This window comes from Chiroxiphia lanceolata, chromosome 1 (genome assembly GCF_009829145.1).
Source record: "Chiroxiphia lanceolata isolate bChiLan1 chromosome 1, bChiLan1.pri, whole genome shotgun sequence".
Lineage (NCBI taxonomy): Eukaryota > Metazoa > Chordata > Aves > Passeriformes > Pipridae > Chiroxiphia > Chiroxiphia lanceolata.
Genome location: NC_045637.1, coordinates 44519521 through 44536688, shown reverse-complemented (window position 1 = coordinate 44536688; position 17168 = coordinate 44519521). Strand labels below are relative to the sequence as shown.

Below are 17168 nucleotides of genomic sequence, written 5' to 3'. Positions count from 1 at the left end.
AAGGAACGCAGCAAGGCGGAACACGGGTGCTGCTGAGAAAAGGACTAAGGAGGGATAAAGCACTGCATCAATGACTACACAAAACCCAGAAAAATTTCTAACTCGTTTCTCTCCAAACAAAATACCAAATGTATTTCAATAATATGCCAAATGCACTTTAATATCTGGACGAGAAGAATAAACGGGGGGGGTGGGGGGGAACCCTCATCACAATATCCTGCAACTCAGGAAGGTGTGCCAAGTCCCTCTGCTTCGCATTTCGTGGGCATCTTAATCCTGGGTCATCCAATTAAAGAAAACCTCCTTCGGCGGTTTTACGAGCGCAGCACATCAACTCCCTTTGTTTACACACTGGAACAAGATGTTCTTTCCTGTTCCGACAAGGGAAGGAGCTGAGGCGCTAACGCGCGATCGCTGCGAGCTGGCAGGGGCTGGGTTTGGTTCGGCACGTTTCGGCAGCGGGTCCAGACGGAGCGACGAGGGCACGGGCAGACACCGCCGGGGCGAGGGGCTACCCCAGCCGTAAGTAAGCGCCAGCAAGGAGAGCGCGCTCCGGGAAAGGGCCGGGCGCTACTTCGGGCTGGGTGTGTCCGTAAGGCGGCGTGGCCTGAGTCGGGGGCAGGGCAGTGAGGGGGCCGAAGGGGCCGCGCCCGCCGCCACCCCCGCCCCGGCGGCGCCCCCAGCGCCGCGTCCCCGGGGAGGCGCCCCGCCCGGCCGGCGCGGTGCACCACGGGAGTTGTAGTCCGGCGGCACGGGCCGGCCCGCCATCGCCCTCCCCTGCCCGCCGCCCCCGGCCCGCGGCCGCTCTCGCGAGGCTTCGGGGGCCGGGCGCGCGCTGGGGCGGGGGGCGCCGCCGCCGCCGCCGGGGGGATGTTCGGCGCGGGCGCGGTCCCCCCGCGTGACGTCACAGCGCATTGTTGTGAGCGCGGCGGAGCATCCCTCAAGCTGTCACAGCTGTGCCGCCGCCGCGGGGAGCCTCCCCCCCACACCTCCGCCTCCTCCGCCTCCTCCTCCTCCTCCGCCCCTCCCGCCCCGGGGGCTCCAGAGCTCCGTGTCACCGTATCATTGTCCGTGCGGAACCCCTCCGGGCGCCCCCCCTCCCGCCCCCCTCCCTGGTCCGCCCTCCCCCCCGGCCCCCCCCCGAACCATCTCAATGAGATGCAAACATGAAAGACAAGAGGAAGAAGAAGGACCGCACCTGGGCCGAGGCTGCCCGCCTGGTAGGTGCCGCGGCAGCGGCAGCATTGTGTGTGTGCATGTATATGTACGTACGTGTGTGTGTGTGTGTGTGTGTGTGTGTGTGAGCGTATGTGTGTATGTGTGCGTGTGTGTGCGGTGCGAGCGCGTCCCGCCGCCGCCAGCCCGGCGCGCTGCCCGCCCCGCCGCTTTGTTGCCGGCGGTCGGGGCCGCTGGGGACGGACGGGAGGGGGGGAGAGAGAGAGGGAGCGAGAGAGAGTGTGTATGAGCCAGACTGAGGGGAAGAGTGTGCGAGGGACTTCGAGCGAGAGGGAGGATGAGGGAGAGCGAGCCGGGGTGTGTGTGCGAGGAGCGGGAAGGGGCGCGAGAGTGCCCGTGCGGGAGAGAGCGGTCGGCGGGAGGGTGCGGGTGCGAGTGCCGGGCTGAGCCCGGCTGGCGGTCCGTGCAGCCCGCGACTCTTCCTCCCGTCCCTGCCTGCCTGGAGAGGGGGAATAGCTGCGTCCTTTCTGCGGTGTGTGCGTGAGGAAATTCCTCTGTTCTTTTCTCTTCTGTTTTTTTGGGTTTTTTTTTGCGTGCGTGTGTGTGTGTGTGTAAATGCCTAGGGATTGTGCTTATCTCTGCGAAGTTCGTGCATAAGATATCTCAAGGAAATCCCTCCTTTTAATGTAGAGAAAAGTGAAATAGCCGGGAATGGCGTTTTTATCCCTTTAGTGCGGGCAGGAGGACCGGGGTGAGGGGCGTTAGAGACAACTGTCCTGGGATTTCGCTTCACCCTCTCTACTTCTCCCACCGAGCCTGCAAATATCCAGGGCAGTCAAACTCTCTTTTGAAAAGGCTCCGTGGCTCTAGAGAGCTAGTCCATTCCCACTTCATTAAGAAACTGTCTCCCCTACCCTACTGTATCTGTTTTCATGATTCTGTATTACTGTTTGCTAAATGTAACAGAGCACGTTGTTTATGTTGTTTTTCCGTTTCAGAGTATGTTCGGGTTCTCTCCATTCTAGGGATTTTAAAACCAATACTTATGCACGGTACAGCACGTATGGTTGTACACGTTCGTATGTGTGTCTTCTGCGAAGTTGGGATTGGTTCAGCTTCAGCCGAGTGTGTAGAAAGATGACGAAGCTGGAAAGACAGGCTGCTGGTTACATTGCTTTTTGTATCTACACCAACTTTATCTTTTATTCACCTCTGATACAGACTGAATTGCTTAAGTAACATGCCAGTACTAATGTTGCATCTCTTTCTGGTAATGGATAGTGATATCTTGTTTAGTTAATTTGTGAAGCACTTTTCTAGTAAAAATGTTTTCACCTTGTTATATGAATTCCTAGATAGGAAGTCCAGCCTCTCTCCTATGTAAGTAATTATAAGGTATTAGACAGCCACTACCTATAGATGTCTCTGTAAGCTGTATCGAGGTGTTCTCGTAGGCTTGGGCAGCGCTAAATTCTGATGTGGCTCACTGTACATCCCCCAACATTTTGTAAGAATGCAGCTTTAGTGAAGATGTTCTGATATGGTGTCGCTACTGTCCACATGTCTTCTCACGATCTTAACAGAAGTTTAACTGCAGTAAAACACTCACTTTTGCCAGAATAATTTTGGCAGCGGATGTTGCTACAGTACTCGTTTCTCTGTGATTTAAACTGACAACATGTATTCAAAAATCTATAAAATACATCAATTGCTATCCTAACTTTACTCTTTCAAGTTGCTGCTGCAGTTATCACTGTAAGCTGTATTTTGTTTGACAAACGCACATAAAAGGATTTATTGTGTATCAAGTAAAATTGCTATTCCCTTGTGGTGGAATACATGGAAAAGTTTAAAGCCTCTGGAGAACAAAGGCTAAGCCATTGCTTTGGAGAAGGGCTAAGACTCTTATTTTCATGATGTTGTATTACCTCACATTTGCCACAGAAGAATCATGATTTGCTAAAATTAAGTAAAGTGTAAGCTGATACAATGCTGTAAATAAGTGGTGGAGGTACGCAAGGTCCACAGTGTCATTTTGTCCAGCCTCCTGGGGTTGTCAAGTTCTTTAGAGGTTGCCCCAAGTCTGTTATGTGAATGTGTTGCTGCTCAGACCAACTACAGTCTTGCACTGAGCTTTACTACTTTTATGGTCATGTATGTTTGCAAATCACAATGAAAGATTGAAGCCAAAATTGCTGTTCCTTACAGTGTTTTATGTTTGGACCCTGATGGTTCATTTTGTCTTTGTTTTCTTGGGATACATCAATAAGGTATTACTGCAAGGTTCGATTAAAATCAATTTCTTTTCACAGACAAGTAAACAATGAAGTGATTGATACCTACTCACAAAAAATGACTCATGAGTTACCTAGATCAATATGTTGTAAAACTGTATGCTGCTGAATTATTTTTAGGAAGAAGAGGGTGAATTAATACATACAGGAGCTGTACGAATATTTATGTGTTAATTTTTTACAAAAACCCTTACATTACAACAATATTGGGCTTTCAAAGTGAAGTGCTAAAAAGTGTGAAATGACAGAGGTAACATTGCTGGCATTGTTTTATTAGTCTGTTGTGCACTTTAAATGCTGTACTTGCATGCTAGTTTCCCAAGCATTTTAAATTCACTCACTAGAGCTGCTGAATTTTAGTTTTATTTTCTTTGTTTGTTGTGAGGTACTGTACTTAATTTTTATACACCTTTCAGACAGTGCTGAAGCAGATTTTTGTTTTATATTTCAATCGTACATACACAGCTGCTATTGGCAGCACCCAGTAGCTTCCCAAATGCAAATGTTTCTATACTTGCAACATGCCTGTGAGGTTAAGTATTTTGACCTCTGCTTTACCCATGCCGAGTTGAGGCATGGAAAGATTAAGTACCTTACTCAAAGCTGTTCAGGAAATCTGTGGGAGAGGTAGTTATGGTACCAACAGCGTCTCTGTAGTCGTTCTGTTTCATAGTTGTAAAATCATCTTCCTTCTGTGGCTACACTTTTGCCTCATTCATTCTCTATTACTGCTTCTCTCACAGTAATTATGAGAGAAATTGATATGGTCATCTCTCTGTGTTCAATCTATATTGAAACTCATAATGCACCATGTAATAGTTATGGATAAAAAGGAGTACAAAAACTGGACTCGAGCCCGAAATCGTTACACAGTGCTCCAATTCCCACATTCACAATGAAAAAAGCAGAAGTACTTCAGAAAAATATATTACATGGCAGTCTTAAAATACATTGTAACTTGGAAGTGGTGAGACTCCAAACTGATAGTGTTGTATTTACTAATTTTTAGTGTTTGATTAAGGAGTCTTTGAAAACTTAAGTTCCTGCAATGCAGCGTTTTTTCAAGCTGTTCTCTTAATTTTTAAAACCTAAGCAGGAAAGGACTGCCCCTTTATTAATCTCTTGCTGTAAATACCACGTGATACAGGCAGTAAAGCAGGAACCACTGGCATGTCCTGTATCAGAACTTGTGTTTTATGGAAGAAGTCTCCTGCAGAGAGTTGAATCTTTCTGTCTGCGACATGCTGCTTTTTTCCTCATGCAAGTCTGCTTATCTTAGGGCAAGGCATAGCCCAGCTTACAAGCATTCCTGAGAAATGAACGCATGTGCAGGATCAATGGAATGGTGGCATACCACTAACAGTTCATGTTACAGAACCCATTTTGTAGAACGCGCATTTTTATGGACAAAGTTGCAACCTGTCTTTGCAACCTGCCAAAGGGCATATCTTTGATGTAGACCCGATATGTCAGCTTTGTACTTTGCAGCAGACTACAGCAGTGCTTATGTATGACATCGGCGTTATCTCCATACGAGTTTTGTGCTCTTTGTGTCTGATAGACTAAGATAGAACACTTGAAAGAACAAAAGAAAATCTTTCAAGGAAGGAGGAGAAACATCCTGTCTTTTAGTTGATCGTCATTTGATGTAACCGTATTGTTGTTTTCTGGTCATACATGGAACTCATTAAAATTGAAAAGAAAGGTTAAACACTTGAGTAGCTAAAGCAATTTGTAGTGATTCCTTTCAGTTGAAAAAACTTTTATACATTTAGTTTCACAAGAACTCTCTCAAGCTGTTACCTCAAGTCCTGAAATAGTGAATTCTGCCTCGTAATAATTGTATGCCATAAAATTCTGCATAAAAAATAGTGAAATGAAAAATACTGAGAACGAAATGTGCTGAAGGATACTATGCCACACAAGTGGCAAATAGGTTTTAAGTAGGTTGCAGTGATCCAACTTTTATCGTTTGACTTCTAGACACGATCCTTTTGTTATTTGTAGAAGGTGGAAAGAGGCCTGAACAAAATGAGTGGAGGCTGCTCACTTCGGGAATGCAGAGCTGAGAAGCACAGACCATCTGCCTGTGAAGGGTGATAGTTTATGGCAACATTTTAAAAGGATTTTTTGCTTTTCTGAATAGCTTGCCCTTATTATTGCCCTTTCCTGTAAGTCGTATTTTGAAACGCAGTTCAGTCCAGTCTCTGCAACTAACTGACAATAAAGCTGAAGAAAATCCCAAGAGTGAGAACAGCAGTCCTTGTTTGGTTATTCATGTGTTGGATTGCCTCTCTAATATTTTTGCTCTTCTCCAAATTTTGTTCTGAAAGAAAGGTTTTCTTGTGTTCTTGAAGACTTGCGTGCTTTACAGTGCTATGAAGAGTCCTTGTGGTTCGGGTGACATGTGCATATTGGGTGCCTAATGTTCATACCTAAATTCTTGTGTTTTTTGCACTAGTCTCCTGACAGGATCCAGCTCTTAATTGAGAACTGTTCACTTGCTCTTGTAAACTTTAAGAAAATTATACTAATTAAATAAGCAAACCGATGCTGGAAAAAAACATGAAAAACAACAAAAACCCATTAGAATTGTTAGCTTGCATGCTACTGTTTAATGTGTCTGACTGTCCAAAAGCTGATTGTTGCTTCATCTGGTATGCTGAGATAGTGTAGTTGAAACAGATCATATTGCGGTATGGAAATATTTTTGTACTACATCTTCATATTTGAAGACTGCAGATGAAACAAAAAAGTAAAAGAGTAACTTCTGTATAGCTAGACTAGTGATGATAATCCCTTTGACTTTTATGTTAAGTCTTCGCTTTTCTTACTATAAATAGCATTTTAAAGCATTGTGAGAAAGGAGCTTCGTGTATCTTTAAAAATAGGAGATTTGACATAACTTTGTTTTATGGTATTAAGGATTTCTTTGTTGCTGGCTTAACAGACCTACTATTATTTCCATATTTGTTCCAAGTTAATTCTTTTTCAGACATGCAGAAACATTGTGGCTTGGGAAGTTTTGATGGCCCTTCCCTTTGATCCACAATCAATGCTGCTTTGAAGAGCTATATTTTACTTTGGTTTGCTCTAGGGTTTCCTTCAGTTTGTTTTATTCAAAGTAATTTTTGCACTTGTTAGACAAGGTTGAACCTGAAGTTATTTTTTTTTTCCTACCTTCTTGGTAGTTTTTTTTGTTAGTATGAAATAACACTATTAAAATAAAAAATATTAAACCCATGCTTTTTAAAAGGTGATCTACAAACAAAATAGTAATTTCATCTATTACAGCTCACCTTTTGCATCTTTCTAGGGTAGATGGAGAAAAAATGAGATTTTAACTCTTTGTCTTGAGACAGCCCTTTAATCCATGGCATCGCAGACCTTTAGGTGGGCAGGAACCTGACCCAGGAATGCAACCTGTTCTCAGTAATTTCACATTACTTCTATCAAAGCAGGGTTACATAGGAGAATACCCTTATAGGAACCTAAATGTGAGCATTCCTCAATAGTGTGAAGGTGTTCTCAGTGCCTTAAGGTATGATTTAATGTTTAGTGAATGTTTCCTGTGTCATCTGACTTGCCTTTCTCTGTAGAAGAATCAGTATTTTCCTGACATATGGCATGTTTCTGTTGAAGTAACTGATCTATTTTCTTCCAGTAGATTTGCTCAGTTGCATGTGGAACCTGTGGAACCACAGTGAAATAGTTTCCACTAACCACACCCTGCTCACCCTTCACAGCTAAGTTCCTTTGGATTTGCTAACCCAGTTGACCACTTCCCTGGATCAAAACATGTCATTGCAGCAACCCAGTCTGGACTAGGTAGCATGCTGTCCTCAAGGTGAAAAGCCAAACTTAACTGTCCTTCCTGATGAAGCTTTTCTTTGTTCTTTGTACTGTGATCAGCAGTCACTTGGAGAATCATTTGCTAAACTTGACCTCTTGGCTTTGGAGTAATAGGGGTTTTTTTCCTTCTTCTTTTTTTAATGTTGTAAACTTCAAGGTGTTTAATGTTGTAAACTTCAAATCATACCTTTTGCTGGGTATGATGATGATAATCTTGGCGTTCCCTGTAAATAGCAATAACTAAATAGAGGCCTCCTTTTGGGCTACCAAGACGTCGGAGAGGATGTGATTAGTGGAAGTTATTTCATTATGGTTCCATGGGTTCCACTAGAAACGGAGCAAATCCTCCTTCTGAGGAACTTGCAGACTGAAGGAATCAAATCCCTTAGCCTTCACTCTGGGTCAGCCTCAAATTTAAAGGCAGAATAATAAGCTGCACATCCTGGTACAGCCCATTTGTTCATCCTTTTAGTTCAGGCAGCAAATCCTAATGCTGCTCCAGTGCAACAGTTTGTTCATAAGTGACCCATTTAATCACTTGCCAACTTTGAATTACAATTACCCTCCCCCCATATCATTGGTGTACTGTCCCTCTGAGGCTGCTCTGTTTTTGCAAAGTCCTGCTAGATAGTTTTCTGTTGCTGGAGTTGCTTTCTTGGGAGGAGATGTACTTGCTGGGAATGGAAAAACAGTAGAGAGGTGCCTGCTGATTACCCTGAAGCTAATCTTAGTTTGAAAGAATGACCTATGACTTTCAGAATGGTGGTAGTGCTTTAGCACAGGCATCATGAGTGTCAGGAGACAGTTAATAAGCCATCTGGCAGTGCATACTGTCTTTCTGGAGCTTCTTTGGTGTCTCCACTGATTGCGATTAGGGGTGGCACTTAGTGTCGAAGGGGTCTAGAGCAGCTCCATCCACTTTGGTGTTTCTGAAGTTGGAACAGGAATCTCTGGGTGATCTAATGTTTCCATCCTTTGACTGTTAACAGTTCAGCTCTTTCTAATCGCTTGAGCTCAACAGGACAAAATCTGTGTGGACTCTGGCATGTAACTTTCCTCAATATTGGAGGACCTTTTACATGAGTTTTTTAACATACAGGATACAGCTTGTTAGATTGCAGGTTATGACTGTCATGTGGCCTCCTGTACCTCAGGTGTCTGAAAAGACTTGCTTTGTAGTACAACATTGAGTTTAGTTTCTGTCTGACAGCATCTGCCAGGATCAGCAACCACAGTTCAGTCTATTGCTCTGGAATCATCAGACTCGTCAGAGGGTTGGGCTATAGTTGTCTGTAGAAGACATTCCAGGTCATATCCTAGATTATTATTCATGATTTTGGAGCATCAGAATGTGATTTCTTTAAAAGGCATGTATTACATGCTCTGTTTTAAAACTTGTCTTCCTATATACATAGATTGGTCTAACCAAGCCTGTGATGATGAGAATCTCCTCGCTGCTTGTAGAGGCTCAGCTTTAGAGATCATTATCCTGTGGATGACAGTTGCATCCTATAAAGCATAATCTGACTTACAGATAACAACATTTCCTAAACCTCTATGACTTCGGAAGTGTTCCTTGAGAGACAAGATCTTGAGCTACTAGATTATTTGTTTCAGAGAACTCAAAGCTGTTTTCTTTCTCTATTCTGATCTTGCCTAAGTATAGACAGGATCAGCAATTTAGTGAAGCAATCATTCTAGTCAGGGTTTGTTTGTTTTATCCTAGTTAGCTTTCTGTGTAACTTGATGTCTAGAGAGGGAAGGGAGTCTTAACTGAAGTATATATCAAACATTGAAGGTCAAAGTTTTACTCCATTTCAGCTGACACTTAGCAGTCTAGAGAGCCTGCCTAACCGTGTAGGGTTTCACATAGGTGGTGAGATGCCTTGTAAAATGTCCAGAACTCTAATAAATCACAGTCAGCTTTCATATTCCATATGATTTGTTCTTGTTTTTGTGATTTGAACCTTCTTTTTATATAAGATGAGGCTCTACCACTATTGTATTGCCAAAATACTTAACTTCATTCTTCATTAAGTGTTAACTTCCTGTTTTGATTATTTATATTTCTGTACCATCAGTTGTAAGTGAACTTCTGTTATATCTGGTTTTGGATAAATGTTAATTCTTTTTATGCCTCAAAATTCCCAGTTATCCATCAGCTGCCGGCATTGCTGTATCAGAGAAGCAAGTGACATTCCATGTCACTCTGCCTGCCTGCCAATATTGCCTAGCAAGGGTAGTGGGAGAAAATAGACCCTTACTATCCATAGCCTGCTGTCATACTTCTGAAGCAAGCCTCAGATAGGCAGCTATCTCAAAATCATGACGTTCCCTGATCATACCAACTTCTTGAGCCTCATTTGACATTTCTGTCATTTAGAAATTCTAGACAGGTAAGACCAATGTGAACCTCTTTGGAATTTGGTTTCGAGAGTGAGAAAAGCATCTTAATTAGAGCGTTACTCTGATAATTATAGAAGGTAACGTTGGAAAGGGCCTGAAGGTCACCTTGTCTGTTCGAACTTGAGAAGCAGTCACACTAGTTACAGTTTTGTGAAATCAGTAAAATTTCTTGGTAACTTACATTACCCATAGAAGCTATGACTTGTGTGGCCTTTGCCACGGTCTGATCTTTTTTTTTGGAAATTCACATTCTACTTAAAAAAAATGGGGGAACTAGGAAAATGAAATGATTATGAAAAGTTGTCCAATGGATGTGATTTAGAATTCAGATGCATTGTTAAGTCTTTTTTTCTGACAGTGACCAGACAGAAAGCATCAATTTTCTTGTACAGATTGAGAATTCTGTGTCCAGTTAGTGGTTCTCATTCATATTCTCTGTTTATTTTGAGGCATTTTGGACTTAGACGCTTGATTTTTTTGGCAGTTTGATATAGCAATGCTGCAGCAGGTTGTATCTAGAGCAGTAGTGCTTAATGCATTCTGATCTATTTCATAATTTGTGTCATTCATAATGCAGATTTTTGAGACATCTTGCAAGCACTCGTCTTCTATTTTGGGAAGAAAAAAAGTATAATAACATAGTGAGGCTCACTGTCTATCTGTGGAACAAGCTCCATAATTCACTGTTGAAGAAATCTTCAAATAAGTTTATATTGAAGAGATGTTAATACCTTTTTATTACTGGTTTCAAGATGTTTCATGGCTCCACAGGTGTGTACTTTCTGAAGATGTCAGGGACTACCAAGTGTTTGCCCAGATTGCTCTTGTATTGAGGTCTCTTGGTTTTAAAGTTTGGGTTGGTTTTTGTTTGTTTAGTTGGTTGGTTTTGGTCAAGAATAAGAAAAATAGCCGATTTTGCTACATTGACAATCCTTGTACAACAGGTTGCTAGCCTTTTTTTTTTCCTGTTCCTGGGATGCTGTGCTGTCAAGTTGTGTTGCATTGCTAAACATCTCCTGTCTGTTAAGCACATGTCAGCAGAGTGATTGGGCAGTTCAGCAAAAGCTTGGGTCCATCAGGCCAGATCATAGAAAACAAGAGGGCAGTGGTACTGTAGAGCACGAGCTGCCTTTGATAAGTCTACTGATCTCTTGAAATAATGGTGGAGGTTCTTGTGATGATTTCGTTCGCCCTGCCTAGTACATCTGTGCCGCTGGAGACTTCAAATACAGATCACAGTACAACAGTGGCCTCCTGGGCAATAACTAAAGTGCTTTTTGCCAGTTATCCCAAAAGGAAATATTTGTTGGGAGGACAGAGTAAGGATTGAATATTTTTGATGTGACCCCTTGAATTCCTGACTTAGCAGTCCAAATCTTTTCTACATATATATATATATATATATTTTATTTTTTTTTTCAAATATTGGGTTACAGGCCTGTGAAACTGACTTGGAGAATAGGCTACATTACTGGACGTTTGATCTACTCAGCGTCCTTTGGGTAGACAGTTATCAATACCAAGAAGTGGATGCTGTTTCCACCTCTTGGGTAGGTCCAGTTTTTTGTGATTGTTTTGTCTTGCCAGTCAAATTCTTCATGCTAAAATGCTGTTCCTCCAGTCAGTGTTCAGGGATCAGCTAGCACACAGCTAGCAATTTCCCCTGTCGTTTTTGGAATGAGAGCTACCCATCTGAGTGGAATGTAAAGGATAACCAACCTTATGACTTTGTCTTGGATTGATGCTCCTTGTCTTTACTAAAAGTCTGTTAGTGAAATCTATCATTTTTAGAGCATGGGATGGGCACTCAAAGAGCAGACACTGAAAGAAAAAGGAATTACTGCTTTAAGCTAGCTTGAACACTGCAGTTATTTTATGGAGAAGGATCTTTCCTGCTCTTCACGAGACAGAGTTCTAATGACGGTGAGCCCTACTAAGTGGTTGTGATGTTAAAACATGCTCTGGTTTAGATTTGTAGAAGCACTTAAGAAGTAGAAGGCTGTGGCTTCTTAAAGTAAACTCGGAGATTTTTATCAATCCGTCTGTGCAAGTTACTGCGTGCTTGTTATACACGCGTCGCTGATGATTGTTGCATTTACTAAGTAACTCCATGGGAACTTCTCAGTACCTGTGCTATTGGTCAGCCCTTCGCAGGAAACGTTTGATGTTAACTGTAACCGTGGTGGCTTGTTAATTTAGCCTCCAGGCCCGCAGCAGCATTGGCACCTGAAGAGGAGATTTCAGAACTGGTATACTGCTGTATGGGGAGTTTTCCAGTGAAAGAGATTATAAATGTTGGAGAAGTGAACAAACAGATGCATAACTGACTGAAGGGTGCAGGATACAGGGCAAGAGATAAGCAGTAATAGGATTGGGCAGAGTGAAAGGCCTTGAGGATAAAGTGAGTGTCTGAGCAACGATTTGAGCTACTGTGTTCCATGGACTCCAAAACCGTGGTCTTTCAACTGCTCTGTGAACTACACAGTGAAACTCCAATAGAAGATGGGGAACTAGAAAAAATTAGAAGTACTGGAGTCCAAACAGTTGATCAAAAATGTTTCGTATGGATTTTAAAAGATAGAAAAGCATTGTCTTACTGACTTTTAATCTGTTTAGAAAAACCAACTAACCAAAAAAACAATCCAAGGTACCTTAGTAAAAGTAGATAAAATTGTAATAAAAACATTTTTTTTCTTCAGGGACCTGTTAGATTTTTTTTTTTGTAGATTAATATTTAATTAAATAATTGTTATTTTGCAAAAGAAAACACTTCTGTCTCCATTAATTCTTAGAGTTACCTACTTTTCTTGGAAATACTGTTTGTCGTATTTTCAAAACATTCTCATCATACTGTACAGGTTGCCCAGAGAAGTTGTGAATGCCCAATACCTGGAAGTCTTCAAAGCCATCTTGGATGGGCTTTGGGCAATGTGATCTAGTAAAAGGTGTCCCTGCCCATGGCAGGTGTTTGAAACTATATTATTTTTAACGTCCCTTCCAACCCAAACCATTCTATGGTTCTGTAATTTTCAGAGTCTTTAACACTTCCATTAAATAAAAAAAAAACAACAAAAATAAGTATCTATCTGTGTAGTAAATTTTAACTGTCCTTAATGATGACAGACTCAGTTTCATACTGTAGTTTTTATGTGCTAACTCATTATATTAGTGTCTGAGCTTGTAGGAGAAGGTTTCAAGCTATTTAAAGTAATGTTAAGTAGACTGAAATAATGCTCCTGTTGTCATTTTGAGCCAGATCTACAAAATAGGCTGCCTAGATAAGTGAGATTGGTTATATGCATGGTAGTTGGAAAATGGTTCTAAAGGAGCTGCAAAGAGAATAAGAGGTTTAAGAAAATTAAAAAAACACTGCACCTGTTTGCTGTAATCAGCATTGTTGGAGCTGTTATGGCAAGAAGCTTCATGTGTTAAAGTGTTAAATTTTGGACTTAATTTTATAGAAAAATATGGGTGTGGAGGAGGAGGGAAGGGATCTGGGGAAAGCATTCTGAGATTTAATGTTCTGAAAAAAAAAATGTTTTAAATGCTCCATACATACATAATAATAGTTATGAAGCTTATTACTTTTAGTACTTGCATACATTTTTTGGGATTAGTAGAAGATAATGAAACTGGGTTTATGTCTGTTGACATGTCATGTGGTGAAAAGAGTGTGTGCCTGGGTGATACTGATGTAATCCTTGGGAGAAAAATGACAGCACTGCATTGGGAAACAATAAAATGGAGATGTTGTTGTACCAATGAGAGGTAGAATAGCAAAGATACTAAGGGAGGAGAAAATCTGACCGACAATGAAAAAATGAGAAAAACCCTGACTTTCTCAGTTCAAGGATAAAATTGCATGTAATTTGTTTATTTATTAATTTTGCTACCATTTCACTTAATTAGATAATCAGCAAAAGTCCCCAAACCTTCATCTTTGAAGTTAGGATTTTTCTCGGGCTTTAGGAGTACAAGAATTGCAAGGAAACACCAAGAGGGAAAAAAAACCAACAAAAAAAACCCCCCCGTCTTCCCTCCTTTGTAAAAGACAGGGCCTTTGTCTTAGAAATGAAATATTATGTTTACATTATGTTGCATTCTGTTTATTTTTAGAACAAGTTACCCTATGGTCTAACTTAGCCAAAGGAGTATTGTTGAAATTTATAGGTAATCCCTTAAAAATAATTGAAAAAAATAACCCAAACAGTTTGTCAGAAATATTTTCTCATTTGTTTGGTAGTAAAAACTCCTATTGGAATTTGCAGAATTGTTTTCAATTTATATTGCCTAGGTTATTTCTAGAACAACAACAACAACAAAAAAACCCTCTTGTTGGGGATTCTAGGTCTGAGGCTGTCTTGGGCATAGTGACCGTGTTATGATAGAGTTTTCATTTCTCAGTGAAGTAGGGAAGTGGGTCAGCGAAACTTCTGCCTTGGACTTCCAAAGGGCAGACTTCAGCATGTTCAGGACACTAGTTCAGAGAGCCTCTTGGGAAACAGCCCTTAATAACAAGGGGGTCCAGGAAGGCTGGATATACTTTAAGAAGGAAATCTTAAAGGTGCAGCAGGAGGCCATCCCTGTGTGCTGAAACATGGGTTGTTGGGGAAGAAGACTGGCCTGACTGAATAGGGCGCTTTTGCTGGAGCTTGGAGGAGGGAGTGGGGGAGAGTTTGTGACTTGGGAAATATGGATAGGCAACTCAGGAAGAGTACAAGGATGTCATTAGGTCTTGTAGAGAGAAAATTAGAATGGAGAGAAAATTAGAAGCTAGAACTCCGTCTGGTCACTGCTGTGAAAGATAATACAAAGTGTTTTTATAAATACATTAACAACAAAAAGAGGGCCAAGGAAAATCTCCATCCTTTATTGAATGCAGAGGGGAATAGTGTAACCAAGGATGAGGAAAGGGCTGGAGTACTTAATGCCTTCTTTTCCTCCATCTTTAACTGAAAGACCAGTTATCCTCAGGGCAGCCATTCCCCAGAGCTGGTAGACAGTGATGGGGAGCAGAATAGACCCCCTGCAATTCAGGAGGAAGTAGTTAGTGAGCTGCTGTGCCATTTAGAGACTCAGAAGTCTATGGGTTCAGATGGGATCCACCTGAGGGTACTGAGGGAGCCAGTGGAAGAGCTCACCAGGCCACTCTCCATCATTTATCATCAGGCCTGGTTAACCAGGGAGGTCCCAGATGACTGGAATTTGGCCAATGTGGTGTCCTCCTGCAAGAAGGGTTGGAAGGAGGATCCAGGGAACTACAGGCCTGTCAGCTTGACCTTGGTGTTGGGGCAGGTTATGGAACAGATCATCTTGAGTGCCATCTCGTAACATGTACAGGACAACCAGGGGCTCAGGCTCAGCCAGCATGGCTTTAGGAATGTGAGGTCCTGCTTGACCAACCTGATCTTCTTTTATGACCTGGTGACCAGCCTAGTGCGTGAGGGAAAGCCAGTGGATGTTGTCTACCTGGATTTCAGTGAAGCCTTTGGTACTGTCTCCCTCAGTGTAGAATACATTCTTATGTAGAAACTGGCTGCTCATGGCTTGGATGTGTGCATTCTTCCCCTGGTTAAAAAGTGGATGGATGGCCAGGTTCAGAGGGTGGTGGTGAATGGTGTTAAATCCAGCTGGTGTTCGGTCACCAGTGGTGTTACCTAGGGCTCAGTGTGGGGCAAGTCTTGTTTAACATGTGTATCAGTGATTTGGACAAAGGGATAAAGTGCATCCTCAGTTTGTAGATGACACCAAGTTGGGCAGGAGTGTTAATCTGCTGGGGGGCAGGAAGGCTCTGCACAGGGGCCTGGACAGGCTGGGTCAATGGACCGAGGCCAGTGGTATGATGTTCAACAAGGCCAAGTGCTGGGTCCTGCACTTTGACCACAACAACCCCACGCAGCACTACAGACTTGGGGCAGAGTGGCTGAAAAGCTGCCTGGCGGAAAAGGATCTGTGGGTCCTGGTCGACAGCCATCTGAACATGAGCCAGCAGTGTGCCCAGGTGGCCGAGAACACCAATGGCATCCTGGCCTGGATCAGCAATAGTGTGTCCAGCAGGACCAGGACAGTGATTGTCCCCCCGTACTCAGCATTAGTGAGGCTGCACCTCAAGAGCTGTATCCAGTTCACTTTAAAAAGGACATTGAAGTGCTGGAGGCGTGTCCAGAGAAGGGCAGCAGAGCTGGTGAAGGGTCTAGAAAGTAAGGCATATGAGGAGTGGCTGAGGGAGCTGAGGTTATTTAACCTGGAGAAAAAAAGGCTCAGGGGAAACCCTATCGCTCTCTGCAACTGCCTGAAAGGAGGTTATAGCCAGGTGGGGTTCAGTCTCTTCTCTCAAGTAATAAGTGACAGGACAAGAGGCCATGGCCTCAGACTGTACCAGGGGAGGTTCAGGTTAGACATCAGGAAGAATTTTTTCACTGAAAGGGTGCTTAAGCATTGGAATGGACTGCCCAAGGAGGTGGTGGATTCACCATCCCTGGAAATGTTCAAGAAATGACCGGACATGGCTGTGGTTTAGTTGGCATGGTGGTGCTCACTCGAAGGTTGGACTCAATGATCTTGGAGGTCTTTTCCAGCCTTAATGATACTGTAATTCTGTGATTATTTCAGAAGTACAGTGTTAGTTCAGTAGTTACACTGGAAGCCCAAGTCTTGGCAGTGTAATTTTTCCATACAGCTAAAACATGTTATTATCAACTTCTAAAACTTTAAATATAAAATTACATGCCTAAACCCCACAGACATTGAATTTATTTGCCAGTAGCATTTCCTAGGAGCTGACAATTTTTAGTGCTATGTTTGCTGAGGAGATAAGGCTTTGGGAAAACTCAGATCCTCATGTGTACCTATGTTGTTTCACATAAGAAAAGAATAAAACCCATAGCAGAATATACTGTATAACAACCATGTTTTACTTTCTCTTTGTTTGCTTTTCTTGCTTTACAGTCACCATCCCAACAGGTAACAGTTTAATCTGTTCAGTGTATAGTGAGGGGTCTTGGGATAAGAAATGTGCTGTGGTGTTAAGGGCCCTTAAAAATAGAAGCTTGTCTTGGAACAGGAAGCCTAGCTTTATGAGAATTCTCGGTATTTATATTCCCTTATAAAACCCTCTGTGATTCCTCTCAGTTGACCAATTACTTTGTTGTGCTTCTGGCATTCAGTGATGGTAGTTGCATTATGTGTGTGGCTAATGCCCATCTTGCACTGTAACCTGGTCAGTGCTTGTCCAGCTTGACTTGAAGGGGTCAGCCGGTCTTGCAGCTCAAAATAATTCCTTCAATTAGGGTCAGGAGTTTGGAGCCTTCACAACAATTGCAGATTATCCTGAATGTTTTCAGTTTGTACCCCCATGGGGGAAGGCACGTTCTGTATTTTGTTTCAAGATCTGATTACAAACTGTAGGTTTAACAATCAGCATTTTTATCTCTTCACAAA

The 17168-nt window shown here is 42.5% G+C and overlaps 1 protein-coding gene across 3 annotated transcripts in view; it reads left to right on the top strand.

Annotated features, from left to right (window-relative positions):
• Positions 1 to 1001: 1001 nt before the first annotated feature.
• ASXL3 (ASXL transcriptional regulator 3) overlaps positions 1002 to 17168 on the top strand; it is a 130672-nt gene continuing 114505 nt past the window's right edge. Inside the window, exon 1 of one of the 3 annotated variants that reach the window (XM_032697664.1) lies at positions 1002 to 1220. In XM_032697664.1, the coding sequence (XP_032553555.1) occupies positions 1167 to 1220 (54 nt within the window). In that variant the 5' untranslated portion in view covers positions 1002 to 1166. Of the gene's footprint in view, positions 1221 to 1683; positions 1709 to 17168 lie in introns of those variants that run through there. The other 2 variants (XM_032697709.1, XM_032697675.1) reach the window with 2 other exon arrangements.